The sequence below is a fragment of the Microplitis demolitor genome, chromosome 8, assembly GCF_026212275.2.
Source record: "Microplitis demolitor isolate Queensland-Clemson2020A chromosome 8, iyMicDemo2.1a, whole genome shotgun sequence".
NCBI lineage: Eukaryota > Metazoa > Arthropoda > Insecta > Hymenoptera > Braconidae > Microplitis > Microplitis demolitor.
In genome coordinates this window covers 9,607,174-9,621,866 of record NC_068552.1, presented here as the reverse complement: position 1 = coordinate 9,621,866, position 14,693 = coordinate 9,607,174, and the positions used below count along the sequence as shown (strand labels likewise).

Sequence of the window (14,693 nt, the reverse complement as noted above, 5' to 3'; positions counted from 1 at the left end):
GGAAAAGTAAGTCGCGGCCCAAGAAGGTAGTACGAGTTCCCCTCAGTGACAGCGAGTCACCACGGGGAATGGCAAGTGATAGAAGTGGGGAGTATTACGTGCCGTCCGGATCAGCGTCAGAATCTGGAGCGGAGTCACAGATTGCCAACAGTTGTCCGCAATGAAACAAGTGTAAAGCAAAAATAGAAGAAAGAATACAGCAAGCGAAAGAAGATGAAAAAGCGGGGCAGGAAACAGAGAGACAACAGCGATTTAAAGAGAGCAAGATAACGGCAAAAGGAAAAATCAAGGCACCATCAGCTGTTAAGGAAAACGTGAAAAAGAAAATAGAGACGAAATAATTGAGGTGCAGAAGCCCAAGTTGACACAACACGAGTTGGAAGGAAATATAGAAGTACCGATGGAGCAAGAAAACACAGGACTTGAATACCAACAGAATTTCGATGAGGAAAATGACAATAATGGCAACGAACCATGGCGATTCCTGTTGTCGAAGGATTTTGAAGCAAGAAACACGCGTGTTAACGACTCTACAGATTTGGATTCAGATTCGGGGGACTAAGAAGCCGATGATGAATACTGATATTGTTTTGTCGCACGACTGTTTTGCCGTGAGAATATCGTCAAAAATTTCAATAATATAATGACAAGAAAAGTACAAAGTTTTGCAGTAAAACTTGAGTTGATTTTATTTAATGCATGGAGACCGAGCTGTTTCGTACAAAATTCGAATGTATAACTCACTTAAAAATTCCTAACTTAAAAATCTAGGTACAAATTTCATAAGAGAAAAGAGTGGGAAAAAGGGTGTACATTTTAACGGTAGTAACGAAAAGTTTGGAAGTGATTGATAATGCGGAAGGAAGAGAAGGGATAAGGGGCATTACGGAGAATGGGCCTGAGCGTGGGTGTAACATAAGCAAGACGAAAGAGACAGGGAATGACGTCACTAGACGTAGGAAATTTGGAAATGGCGAATGCCGGACTCAAGGGTCGCCAAGTATGGTAGGGTTTTAGAGAACAATAGGCAATAAAATTAAGAGGGTGAGCTTAAAAATACGAGAACAATATTTTCAAATAACTAACATACAATTTATAAAAAAAAGAGTCGACTAGAGGCTTAGGATGAAATGCTTTGTAACTCACAAACAAATATGTACAAAAAAAATGATTATATAAAATAAACCTAAGGCTCGTGAAAGATTTTACTGCCTTGAACATCTGCTAGCAACGTGTTAGAAAAAACAAAAATTCTTAAGAATAAAATTAAACATTTAGAAATATAACTAAAATATTTAAGTGTAAAAGTCCCAAGGGATTATTTAACGATGGGCAATAAATTTAAGAATTTAAATCTAACACAAAAATCGTATGTTTAAATTTAAGTAAATTTACAAAGTACATTAAAAAATAAATAAAAACAAGAAAGCATAACTTTATTAATTAGCGCTTGAACAGATATGCCAGAGACAGCGTTCGAAAAAATCTCCATGGATATTTATGGGCCACGAGAAGAGACGCGACGGGGTTATAAGTATATTTCAACTGTGCAGGATTTATTAACGAAATTCGGGATAGCAATTCTACTCAGACAGCAAGAAGCTGAAGATGTAGCAAAAGCGTTGGCAGGAAAAGTAATTTGCTTATTCGGGGCACCAAGAGCGATTCTGACGGATCAAGGAACAAATTTTATGAGTGATATGATACAGTGCTTATGCAATTTGTTTCGAATAAGACATTTAAATACAACAGCGTATCATCCGCAGTCTAATGGATCAATTGAGAGGAGCCACTACTCTCTTACGGAGTATCTGAGAGCTTTTATAGACAAATATCGAGAATGGGATGAATGGCTTGATTTTGCGATGTTTTCCTACAACACGGGAGTACACGAGGCAACAAAGTATACTCCACACGAACTCGTTTTTGGACGACCTGTGTCAGTGCCATCTGAATTTTCACGAGAAGGAGCGACAGGTGGGATATCGTATCATGATTACCTGAATGAATTGGTTGATACGCTGGAAATAACTCGTAAGTTAGCGAAAGAAAATTTAGAAAAAGCTAAGGAGAGATCAAAGAAATATTACGACAGAAACGCAAAGGAAAGAATTTTTGAAGTCGGCAACTGGGTGTGGCTGTTGAAAGAACCGAGAGCGGATAAAATGAAAGATCATTATGACGGCCCGTATGCAATAGTCAGAATATTTGACAACAAGAACGTCGAATTAATCGTAAAAGGGAGGAATCGTGTAGTTCATCAGGGTAAGATAAAACTTGCGCATATTGCTTCTGAGTCCGATTCAGCAGACCCACAGTTGGAGATGCAATAAGACAATAATGAAATTACTCTGTTGGCAGATAAATAAAGAAGAGAAAAAATGGAGTACGAAGAAGCAAAACGGCTGATGAACGAGGCAATAGATACGAACAGAAACGACGAGGTGACAGCAATAATAAGACGATACGGGTTGTCATACGTACCAGAATGGAGGGGAGGATACGCGCTCATTATAAGGGCACTGCTAAGGAAAAAGGAAGAGGCGGTGCAGGCTCTCATTGTGCAAAATGCGGATATAAATGGACCAAGTCACGCAAACTCCATACTTCTATTATGCAGAATCTTAAAATATTCAACCACAGAATCAGCATGGTTAATCCTTGCCCGGGGTGCAAATATCAATGCAGATAATGATGATAGTGGGAATCGACCGATTGATCAGCTCGTCATCGCTGTTGGACAGGAAATAGGAGCAAACAGGGCAGAACTGGTAGAAATAATGGAATACATGCTACAAAATGGAGTCGAGGTGGAGGCGAGAAATCGTGAAGGAGTCGCAGCTGTGCATCTGGACGTACGACAAGGGTATATCGAAATATTTGATTTGTTTACTGAACCTAATGTCAATATGGACATTGAAGATGAAAAAGGAAGAACACCATTATTCTACGCAGCGGAGTATGGACAATCGGAAAAAGTAAATGCATTATTAAAACAAGGGGCTAGAGTAAATCATAGGGATTGCAATGGAATGACACCACTGTTCATGATATTTAAGAAAATTCTAGCTCGCCGATGGAAGGAGACAATTTGTACAGTCCAGATCATATAAGGAAGATAGAAATAACGAAATGCTAATAAAATTTGGAGCCAATGTCAATCAGCAGACGACTGATGAAGGGGCAACACCGTTGCACCTAGCAGGAGCAAGAGGGTATGATGAGATTGTAACAATGCTGCTAGAAAATGGAGCAAATGTTAATCTAAAAGATAAAAAAGGAAGATACGTGGTACAATATTGCAGATATGCGCGGCAAGATGATGATTTGCCCGCAGGATACGGAAAAGAGCCGAATGAAATATCGTCAGTCACTGAGGGACACGTTAGTTGGACGCATTCGATAATAAGACAGTTCCTCATAAGAAAAAGAGTTATGGGAGATACGATAAACCAGGATTTGGAGCTGGAATTGTTGTACTTGAAGCAAAATGAAGCGGAGTATGAAGTAAAATGTAAGAAGGAAATGGAGGAAATGAAGGAAATTGTGTTAATACGTCAAAGGAAAAGAAAAGTGACACCTATCGACCTGTGGAAAGCATCAGCAGAAAGTATGAGGCGATTTATAAGACAGGGATTTTGTCCGAAAGCTTCAACTGAAAAGATCGGTTACTATAGGAATGACATGTTGGATAAAGTCGTGGCGGCAAGGTACAGGGAGAAGCTTATCAAACGGGCTATTCGAGTACTAAATAATGTGACGAGAAACAGCAAGATGCCGTTAGAAAAATTGCCAAAGTACATGCTGGATGAAATCGTTAGTAATATTAATAGTGAAGAGCTCATCAGGATGACACGCATGGACCAGTAATTTTAAATGTGGGAAAAGAAGTGAAAATAAAAAGAAATAGTCGTAAATACGTGAATTAGAAAAAAAAAATATAATAATGGAACATCATTACTGAATGTATTAATAGTTGCGTACGAAATTAATAAAGAATATAATTAACTTGAATTTCACCCTCTGATTTTTTTTTCTTCTCGTTGTAATAATAACAAGTAAAGCTAGAATGAAGAGAATGGGAGGAAGAATTTAAATATTTCATTGCATGAAAAGCCGGTACCGGTAACCTATTCTTCTACTTTTACTTTCTGCAGCTTTCTAATGCATGGTTTCATATTATATACTTGAAATTTCAATAAATTCTCTCTCCGACTCAAGAAATTAATCAATAAGTGATAATAAAAAATCTATAATAAAATTTGTAGTATTATTCAAGTTACGAATATAAATTACGAATGACTGTACATAATTCCACGGGATATTTCAATAAATTGAGTGGGGAATAAATAAGAGAAGGAATGTAAGTATAAATGAAGGATTCGTTTTATGCTAAAAAGCGCGGGGGTAAAAGGGGAGTAAAAGAAATATATAATTATAAAGATAAAATTACTACGAAGATAGATGCAAATGATAGTGGTAAGTAGTGATGATAATTAATTAGCTAGTATACGATTATTTGTGAACAGAGTAACGTTGCAGTCTGGTTATCCTCGGTACACATGGTTCCAGAATTGACGAGTGACGACAGTTCAATTCATATAGATAAAACATTTTTTTTTTTTTGTGTATGATTAGGTTAATCTGGAAAAGAGAAAATTAAATAACATACCGATCTTGCGGAATTTTACCTCCCTCACCATACAGGCTTAAGTTTCATCTCCTTTCTCCCCAGTTATCTTTTTCTCATTAGGTTTGGTTGGTTGTTGACGTCTCTCTTACTTTTCTCGTTCTTAAACCCATATTTTCCTCCCTTTCATTTGGAGTCAATGCGTGCCGGAAATAGGTGTTATTCGCACCTATAACGTGGACACATTAACAAATTAAGGTAGTGATTATATAGCTGAATAAAGAAAAAAAATGATATTGAAGTATAAGTTATAAATTACTCACATTATATTGGAAGAAGAATCAACCTTACAAATGAATGGGAAATGTACATAGTAGAATTATTTTAACTACAAATTTTAGTTGCTGTTGTGGATTAAACGCCTATAAACGCGGATAATCGTCAATAACAAATTCAATAAATCGGGTCAGAGAAAACTATATTTTTGGGATTGGCGAGTAAACCAAATCTTTTCCCTTGTTAAATTCACTATTTTTCTCGCAGCATGCGAACAGGTGCGATTGGGACGGTTATAGTAAGTAAAATGTTAATTAAGCAAATCGAGAAAAGTATAAACTATGAATCTTTTCGAAAAAAAAGAGGAGCAAGAAAAATATTATCATAAAACAATTAAATTTTATTAATAATAATAGGTAACGAGCTATGTACAATTTTTATCGTTATAAATAGACTCATTACAATGATCACTTTAAAAGCACACCAACATTATGTTTTTTTTGTTGTTTTGTTGTTACGCGTTAATATAAGAAAATATTGGTTAAATATAAGGGAATTCATCTGTTGGCAGAAAAAAAAGGAAATCCTTTCTTTTTAATACCCAAATTAGTCAAAAAAAAAAAATTTTTTTTTTCTCCTCCATGATTTCATGTCTACACTCACTAATATTCTAATAAGAGGAAAGTAGAATGAAGTTATAGAAAAAGGGAGTGCGAAAAAAAAGGAGGAGGAGGGAGAGAAAAAGGAAAAACTAGGCGGCTCTATCCAGTAGGTCCTGGATGTTGGTTAGAAGATTTCGAACTGGGCTCAGGTCACCTGAGTAGTGGTAGGGGTGGTGGCATTCCTCCAGGGCAATCTCGGCCCGAATCCACCGCCTTCTCCGCACCGCAACTACGCGATTGAGGGTGGTGAATAGGTCCTTGAGAATGACTGGAAGTTGTAACCCGGTGAGGCAGGATACGTCATCCAGGAAAGTCAAACCCACAATCGGCGGGTAGCGGGCACGGCACAGGTACCATAGGATATCCCTAAGCTGTTCAAGGACCTGAAAAAAAATAGAAATATTTAAAGGCATGTTCCAAAACTATATAGGAATAAACACAATACTTACACTTCGGAGAACATGAAGCACGCGATGGTTAAAATCTCGCATCGAAACAAAATCCGGCATATTTTTGTAATTGGTAAACTGACAAAAATAGAAGAGGATGGATCAAATTTTTTTTTGGTCATTTGAAAAAAGGGGATAATATAAATAGTCAATGGGAGACAAATTTTTAGGGAAAGAAAAAAGGAAGATAGAATTTTTTTTTCGCTTCTTTCTCCTTTTGAAAAAAAAACCATCAATTAAAGACATGTTAATCTTAAATTCATTAGAGAACTCTAAGCTGTTGTAGAATTGAAAATAAGGAAAATATATATTACCTTACAAGATGCCCAGATTTCAAAATATCGTAACACAAGTTGTATCGCTGAAATGGCCTTATGAGTTAAACACAATACTGGCACTAAAAACACATTTATTTTCCTTTATACAATGGGGAAAACTTGATCGCACCAACTGGTATCACTGAAGCACTGAGCAAGGACGTTTGAAGATCAGATTTATTCTTTAATTGGTTGAAATGAATAATTTTTCTTTATATATACATATATTGTAAATTGATAATCACAATAAATGCAATAGTAAGACTTGTTGCTGGCAGAGTTGTGAGTTCGATCTGAATAAAGTCAAAGGAATTTGGAAATAGGATATGGATACAATAGATAAGGAAATCATGCAGTGGAAGATGAAGTTAAATAAAATAACGCAGAGAAATAATGAAATGATTAGCTATATTGCTTTGGATTTGCACGTTTCCATTAAACTTCTTACCTTAACTTTCGGATATATATGTATATAGGTATATAATAAGAAGATGAGTTCATCTAAATAGCCTTCGATAATCAATCAACTATAATTAAATAATTAACCAACAAAATAATGGAAAATACTCCTTATTTAATCCGAAAAGTTACAAGAAATTGATTTTATATATATATATATATATATATATATATATATATATATATATATATATATATATATATATATATATATATATATATATATATATATATATATATATATATATATATTTTCGGTAGTGGGAATAATTAGGATAAAAAAAAGGGGAGGAAATATGTATAATTAGTATTTATTTCATTCAAATTTCATTTTATAAAATAAAATGGAAGAATAGAGCACACATGGTAGTAAATTGATATCAAAATAGATAAATTTTAAACTAGGTAACACAAAAAAAATAATAATAATATTAAACTGATGCAGTTATTTTCTGTACAGCAGAAAAAAAGGGGGGTAATAATTCAATTCTAACAGTTATGATGAAATCATCGCACGTGTTTAAATTTATAATTTTTTTCTATATATGCAAGAAATAATATAATCATCTAAACCAAGATCCCAACAACGGAATTGAGGCGAAAAAAAAAATGTGTATAAATATCTATAATCCAAATAGCACAGTTCGATGATATTCACAAAGCAAAGAAATTATATTATCGAAAATAATAATATTTGTTTAAAAAGCTTGAGAGGTGACGACAAAAGAGTAAGTCGCAAATAGTAGTAATTTTAAAAACTAATGTCAATAAACATTTTACAGACAAAAAAAAATCAAAAATCCTTAACCTTAAAATTTATATATATACTTAGGAATAAATTTTTGTACTATTAGCGAATATTGATTATTAAATTGTAGTCCAAAAAAAAGAGAGGAAATAATAAAAAAAAAAAAAAGAAAAATTAATTAAGAGAATAAATAAAAGACTTTAGTATAAAATTATGAATTTTAGTTGACTCAAGACTGTTCTTCATTATTATTAATAATTACTCCATTCAATTTGAAGATTTAGTCTAATGGTAATATTTTTTTTTATATATAAAAGTCGTCCCCACTACCTTGTTTTGAATCCAGCAGGTAAAGTAAATCATGAAATAAGATACAATCTATTCCTTCTTAATGGTTTAAATACGTACATCGTAATACAATATCAGCTAAGTTGAACGTTACTTGGAAATAAAACGTTAGAGATTTATAGGAATATATAAATAAAAATAGTAATAGAGTGAAGGTTGGGCTGAATATACCTATTAAATTAATTGAACTATTCAATATATGTTAGTCACAGTAAGGAAAGAGATCGAGTTAGAATAAATAATATAAAATATCGAGTGTGATTATCTTGAATGCACGAAGAAAAAAAAAGAAGAAAACTACGAAAATGTTGGGGAGAAATAAATCTATAAAGATCAAAGAGGTCTTTTCGCCACAAATGAAAAGAAAAATTTAGTAGATTATGATGGAAATAAAATTTTGTGATGGTTATAGACTCATTCAATTGGAGTAAAAAGGACCTCCTTGAGGAAAGTTTAAAGAAATGACGGTAATAGGAAAATTTTGAATATAGAACAAAGGAGGAATCAATTATAAATAATTAAATAGGAAATAACGGGAGGCAAGATAAATCAGTCGGGTACATTAAAACAAATTTGGCTAGTATTAATTGATTATGATTTATTTATTAATTAAACAATAGTTAATATCTAAATGTAACAACTGTTGTTACACTAATGTTATTTTAGTGAAGTAAGCCAAAATGTAGTGTTAAAATAGTAAAAAGGAAATAAATTTCCTTGAGCCTTAGTATTAAATTATTATTATCAATTAATTACGCTTAAAAATTAACGATCGATGCGAAAAAAAATTAATTAATTATTTGATTTACGATAAGTTACATTTTAACTCAGACGCTACACTCTTGTCAACGTTATTGACGATAATTATAAAATAAATGGCAGAAATATTTAAATGAAAAAAAAAAAAAAAGATAATAATATTAATAATTGCGTTTGAAAGGTTTTAAATTTTTTTTTAATAAAAAAAAATTTTTTTTCTGAAATTTTTTTTTTAAGATAGTATTCGTTTAGCTGACATTAATGATAATAATGACACTCAGGCCGTCCTATCTAGCAGATCTTGGATCTTGTATAATAGATCCCAGATGGGGGTTAGATCACCCCCGTAGTAGTACGGTCTATTGTACTCCTCCATCGAAATTTGGGCAGGAGCATAGCGGATGGTCCGGAGTTCATTTATGCGCTCCAGATGATCGTATAGATTGGACAGGATGGCAAGGGGATGGAAGCCGGTAAGCTGCTCGATTTCGTCTATTAAATCCAGGGCCACCAGAGCGGTAGAAAGTGACCCCGACATCGGACCTCCAGAATTACTACGAGTCGTCGATTGATCTAAAATATCAAAAAGAGGTGTATTAGGGGATAAATTCTGTATAAAAAAAAAAAGAGGAAAAAAAAAAAGCATGAAAACACTTACATGTCGTGGAGAGTGTAGCACGCGGTGGTTGAAAAACCGCATACCCATAAGAACCGGCATGATAGACTATATGAAAAAGAGAAAAATGCAATTTTGTTGGTTCCTAGTTCAAAAAAAAAAGAAAGAGGAAAAGAAAAAAAAATGATAATAAAAAAAAAAACATTGGAAAATGTAATTCTTTTATTTTGAGTTTTGGAAAGTAGTTACGAAAAAAAAAAAAAAAAATGTTTTTCTTTTTAACTTTAAAAATAATTTTGTCAAAAAAAAAGAAGGGGGGGGGGGTATTTTAAATACATTTTTTTCTAAGGAATTCATTGTATTTTAAAAATTTTAATTGCCGTCAAAAAAAAAAGGGGAGGGGGAAGGAAAACATGTGATTTTATTAGAAACAAAAAGTGAGGAGAGCCAGAACTCGAATTAAGTAATTCTTTTGACTTTGAATTTTAACCCTGAGAGTTTTGAATAAAAAAAAAAAGAAGAAAACAAAAATATACACGATCAAGGTGATAAAGATCTAAATATTGAGTTGTAATTGTTACCTTGTATAGAGAAGAATTCCTTTTTTTTTTCCTTCAGAGCTGGTACCTCGCATTCACCTCTTGTATTTTATGCTGCACTTTTAGGGGGCACAGAAAAATTGCACTTGAAGCATAGTTCCAGTATTTCACTCCAAATAAAAAAAAAACGACGACAGAATACGAGAGGAATTTTTTTTTTAATGCAGTGGCAATGAGAGTCAAAGCTCGAATGAAGTCATTTTTCTGACTTCGGAATGTAGTAATATTTCGGAAAAGATAATAGGACCATTTAAAAGAGTTTGAGTCTCGATCATAAGACCTTGAACGAGCAAATGTAATGAAGAAAAATATTTTATTGAATATTACTTATTCAAATGTGTTATAAAAAAAAATAAATTTTTCTTCTCTCTTTCCCCTTGATCTTGATAGTAATAGGGTCTTATAAAATCACAAATTTTTAAAAATTATAATTACTATTAATTAACTTGGAGACTGAGAATTTAGAGTTGAACGTTTTATGTTAATAAATCCTTCTTCCTAATAATACATCTTGAAATACCTTATTTATAATCTTATTTATGTAAGAAACAAAAAAAAAGAGACGAACCGGGTTATTTCTAGCTGCCAAGATTGTTATCAAGTACAAATTTTTTTAACACCATTACGATATGAAGCTATCCAATTTAGTAATTAGAAATTTTCGTTAAATAATAATTTGGTCATTGGAAAATTTTAAGTATTATCACTTGTAAATGTGCCCATGAAGGATATAAGAAATTTCTTTTTAAAGGCATTTTTATCCTAGAGCAGGTACAATATTTCTATTCTTTTTTTATTATTTTTATGCTGTATAAAAAAAAGGGGGAAGTTTCTAGTTACGTTTCCATTTAAGCATTTTAGAAAAAATTATAGTTCATATTTTTTTTTATCTCTCTCTTTCTCTCGTTAACCAACATTTCATTACCTATCATTATTATTAACAGGCATAAGAGAGTAAAAATAATAATAATAAATGGGAAGTTGAGTCGGGGAGAGGTATTTTTTTTTCTTATTATTTTATTTTTTTTTTTTTCAAACTGACTCATAATTAAAAAGGGCGAACCGTTAAAAATAATTAAAATCATTTTTAGATTGAAATTAAGTACATTACAGTTTTAAAATAAAAATGATCACTGTCGCGAGAAACTTTTCAAATATTTTATTTTTGAGGTAGTTATATTTTTTTTTAACGAAGTAGAATTTCAACATGAATAAGAATTTTCAAGCAAATGACAAATAATAAGATTGAATACTTGAATGCTATTGAGTTAGAATTAATTATTTGATGAGTATATTGTAATTATTATATCGAAAAAATTCGAGTGAAAAAGTTAAGAAAAATAATGAGTGCATACTTTTGGGATTCCGACAGTGTCGGAATCTAATTCAAATAGATATTTTTTTCTCTTTCAGACTAACTATAAATAATACTGATTTAAAATTAATAACCTCATAATTATCTTATAATTATTGCATTCTACAATTCCGAAATAAAAAGTTAATATAAATAATGAGCTGCTTCCCGATTTTAAGCAGTGAAAAATTTTAACTCAACCGAAACTTTTTTAACAAACCAGAAACGATATGATTGAACTCTGGGTGCATTTTGACTCATAATCGATTTCATTATAATTATCTTATAGTCATAATATTCTAGGGCTTGGAGTTGAAAAGTTAGGGAATGATAAGAATCACCTGCTTTTGGGTTTCGGGCGACGTAGGACGTAATTGAAAATTTTTTTTACAAACTATGAATCTTGAGAGTAATTTTTTTTTTTTTGATACTTATAAGTCAATAATTACTTACCGTTTAGTTATGTTAATAGTTATCACATCCTAAAAACCTTAGAGAAAAGTTAAGGAAAAACAGCGAGTGTCCGTGTTGGATTAAAAAAAAAAAAATTTTTTTTTTTTTCCTCTGAAACGCATTTTCTTTTAACCTTACAGATTTTTATTTTGCAAGGAAAGTAGAAAATATGTATAAGGATCTTATCTGATCGATTGCGTCTAATACAGCGAGATGGGAAATCGAGGCCCTGGAAAACACAAAAAAAAAAAGAAGAGTTGAAATTTTTACTTTTGTCTTACTCTCTATGTTATCTTATTTTTATTTTCTTTCGAAACTTACTGTTCGCTAAAAATCTTATTGACTGCAATAACTTCAAGGTCAGATGACAAATGATGCAAACCTTGGAACTCGGTAGTTCGACGAGGTGTAGCCCCCGGTTGTAGTGTTTGAGCATTGAAAAATAACCGCGTTCGAATGACTGACCAGGATAATTCATACTGCTGACCGGGAGAAAGGCACGAACGAATAAGTTGGTCGACCTGGTCACACAAGAAAACACCCCGTTGCGGAGGATGTCGATCGTAAGTTAGGGTTCGGAGATAAATGAAAACACGGAGAATGATCTGGAGAGTATATAAAATAATAAATATGTAGTAGAAGCTAGGTTTCATTGTACTTAAGATAAATCACCATGTTAGGAAAAACAGAAAAAATAAAAATATAACTTACGTCGACAGGGACAAATTGCTCGCAACATTGTTCAAGAGTAAGGGGTTAATCCATGTTAACATTTTTGTTTAACTTTCATCAGCGTATTAGAACAATTAACTTGGTAGAACGAATGATTGCAATGGTAAAAGACATGGAGAGCAGGCAAAGATATCGCGAAAACCGCAGCATCAGCTCAGGAGGCTAATAGCAACGGACGGATTGTCGAGACGCACACGTGCGAATAGAGAATTGAAAAAGAGAAATTAATATCCAGATAAAATTTTTTTTTCTCCGAAGGAAAAAATCGAGTAAAGTTACACAAAAACTCATAAAATTTTAAGAATAGTAATGTAGCATTAAAGATCGTATTTTATAGTTATGAAAAAATTACGTGAAAATTTCGGGAGGAAATCAGGATGGTTTTTTTTATATATTTCTTTTGCCTAAATCATTTTTCCATGAAAAAAAAACATAGACATTAGTAAACTGTATGATTTTTTTTTCTCTCTCCTCTCCCCAGACCAGAAATAATAATTCGAGCAAGTTACTCATATAACTATTTCTTGGTTTTGGTCTAATAAAATTTTAACTTACAGATAATTTATCAATGGAAAAAAGACGAGAGGAATTGGTTGTTAGATTTCGGGAGGAAATAAAATAATTTAAAACGACTATAGAATTTTTTTTTACTTGGAGCGAATTTTTTTTTATTTTTCTCACACTTTTTATTTTTGTACGTACATTAGATGTTTTCTTAGGTAGTAAATACGCATACATGTAAATTGTGGGTAGCACACTTTTAAAAAAAAAAAAAAATCTATAAATTTTTCTGGAAAAATGATGAAATCATGAATTTTTGTTAAAATTTTTTTTTAATTAAGAGAAACCACTATTAAATTTTAAACCGAAAGGGTTTTATTGATAATTGGGAGAACCAATTTGGCGAAAGCAATAGTTTCATTGAACTAGGTCAGGAATATCGTAAAGGGTACAACAAGGATACTTACTTATAAAATACACTGTTAGTAGGAATAAAATAATGTCGGGCGTTGATGACAAAAGTGGTATTTGTAACATTTAAAATCAGGACGTTGAATCAGAGGGATTGATTCCATTAAGTAAAGAGAAACCAGGTTCATGCGGACTTCAAATTTTGTTTCTTCCTCTATTCGTTTTCCCCTCCCCCCCCCCTTCTGCTGCCCTTTCCAAAGTTATTTAAAGAGCATTTGAATGAGAAAAAAGGGGTAATGAATTTTGAGATAGATAATAAAATACAATAAAATTTGGGATAAATAATATAATATAATATAATAAAGTAATAAATAAATTTTAGATAATAGGATAAATCAATGGAATTATGCACGGTCTCAATTAATGATAATAATTAGCTTCGCTAGATAACAGAGGGTGAAAATGATAAGTTAATAATAAATTAATTGTGACAAGTATATATATTGAATCGCGAAGTGTAGAAACCTTGCTAATTTACAAAAGATTTGTTTGAATATAGGATGGGGCGCAGGAACGAAATGGTACCGCTCGCTATAATCCTATTGGCTCAACCCCTACAGGCACTATTGGGGTACGATTGCGGAGGCATATCTATGAACGTCACTACCATATCGGCAAATAAGGTAGGCGAGTGTGACATATCGTTGAAAAATCCAGAGGAAAAGGAGGTATCGCTTCAATTACTCCAGTTAGCAGAGTTAGGCAATACGAAAGTATTTGAATGTCGAGTGGAAATAAATCGAGTGGTAACATATTGTGGGAAGTGGTACCATGCATTTGTGGTGATAAACGGAAGAAGAGAATACATTTTGGAATAAGAATATGGATATTGCAAGAGGCTACATGAAACTGGCAGTCTGAAGATGGGCTATAATGCAGAATTGGAGGGATTAACAAGAAACACAACGCACTATAGGACGATCATGTTAGCAGGAACTACTACGGTGGATGGAAAATGTGCAGAAACGCAATATAGTGATCCATTTGGCACCTGGGATAACGTAATTGTAGAGGCGACCGTTAGGATAACGGTCAGGAATTACTTTGCCACAGTGGAGCGTACAAGCAATAGGGTAGTTCTTAGCGGTGGAGCAAGATGCGACTGGGCTGAAGGAGGGTGCATAGATCAGACAGGAAGTAACACATTTTGGGAAGTCATAAGAGAAGAATCATGTCAAACAACGAGTCATATAATTTTGTACGAAGGACCTGGTACGTTATTGTTCGGAGAAAAAGGAGAACCGAAAATCTATACAATCAATACAGAAGAGATAACATTTGCTCTAGCGAAAAAGATGGAAAAAAAATATGTGGGTACA

The 14,693-nt window shown here is 32.7% G+C and overlaps 1 protein-coding gene across 1 annotated transcript; it reads left to right on the top strand.

The window, feature by feature from the left end:
• The first annotated feature begins 2,381 nt into the window (after nucleotides 1-2,381).
• LOC103575945 (E3 ubiquitin-protein ligase HACE1-like) lies at nucleotides 2,382-3,113 on the top strand. Its single transcript, XM_014444420.2, has one exon. It carries the CDS (start codon nucleotides 2,382-2,384, stop codon nucleotides 3,111-3,113), a length of 732 nt encoding a protein of 243 aa, XP_014299906.2.
• The last annotated feature ends 11,580 nt before the right edge of the window (nucleotides 3,114-14,693 follow it).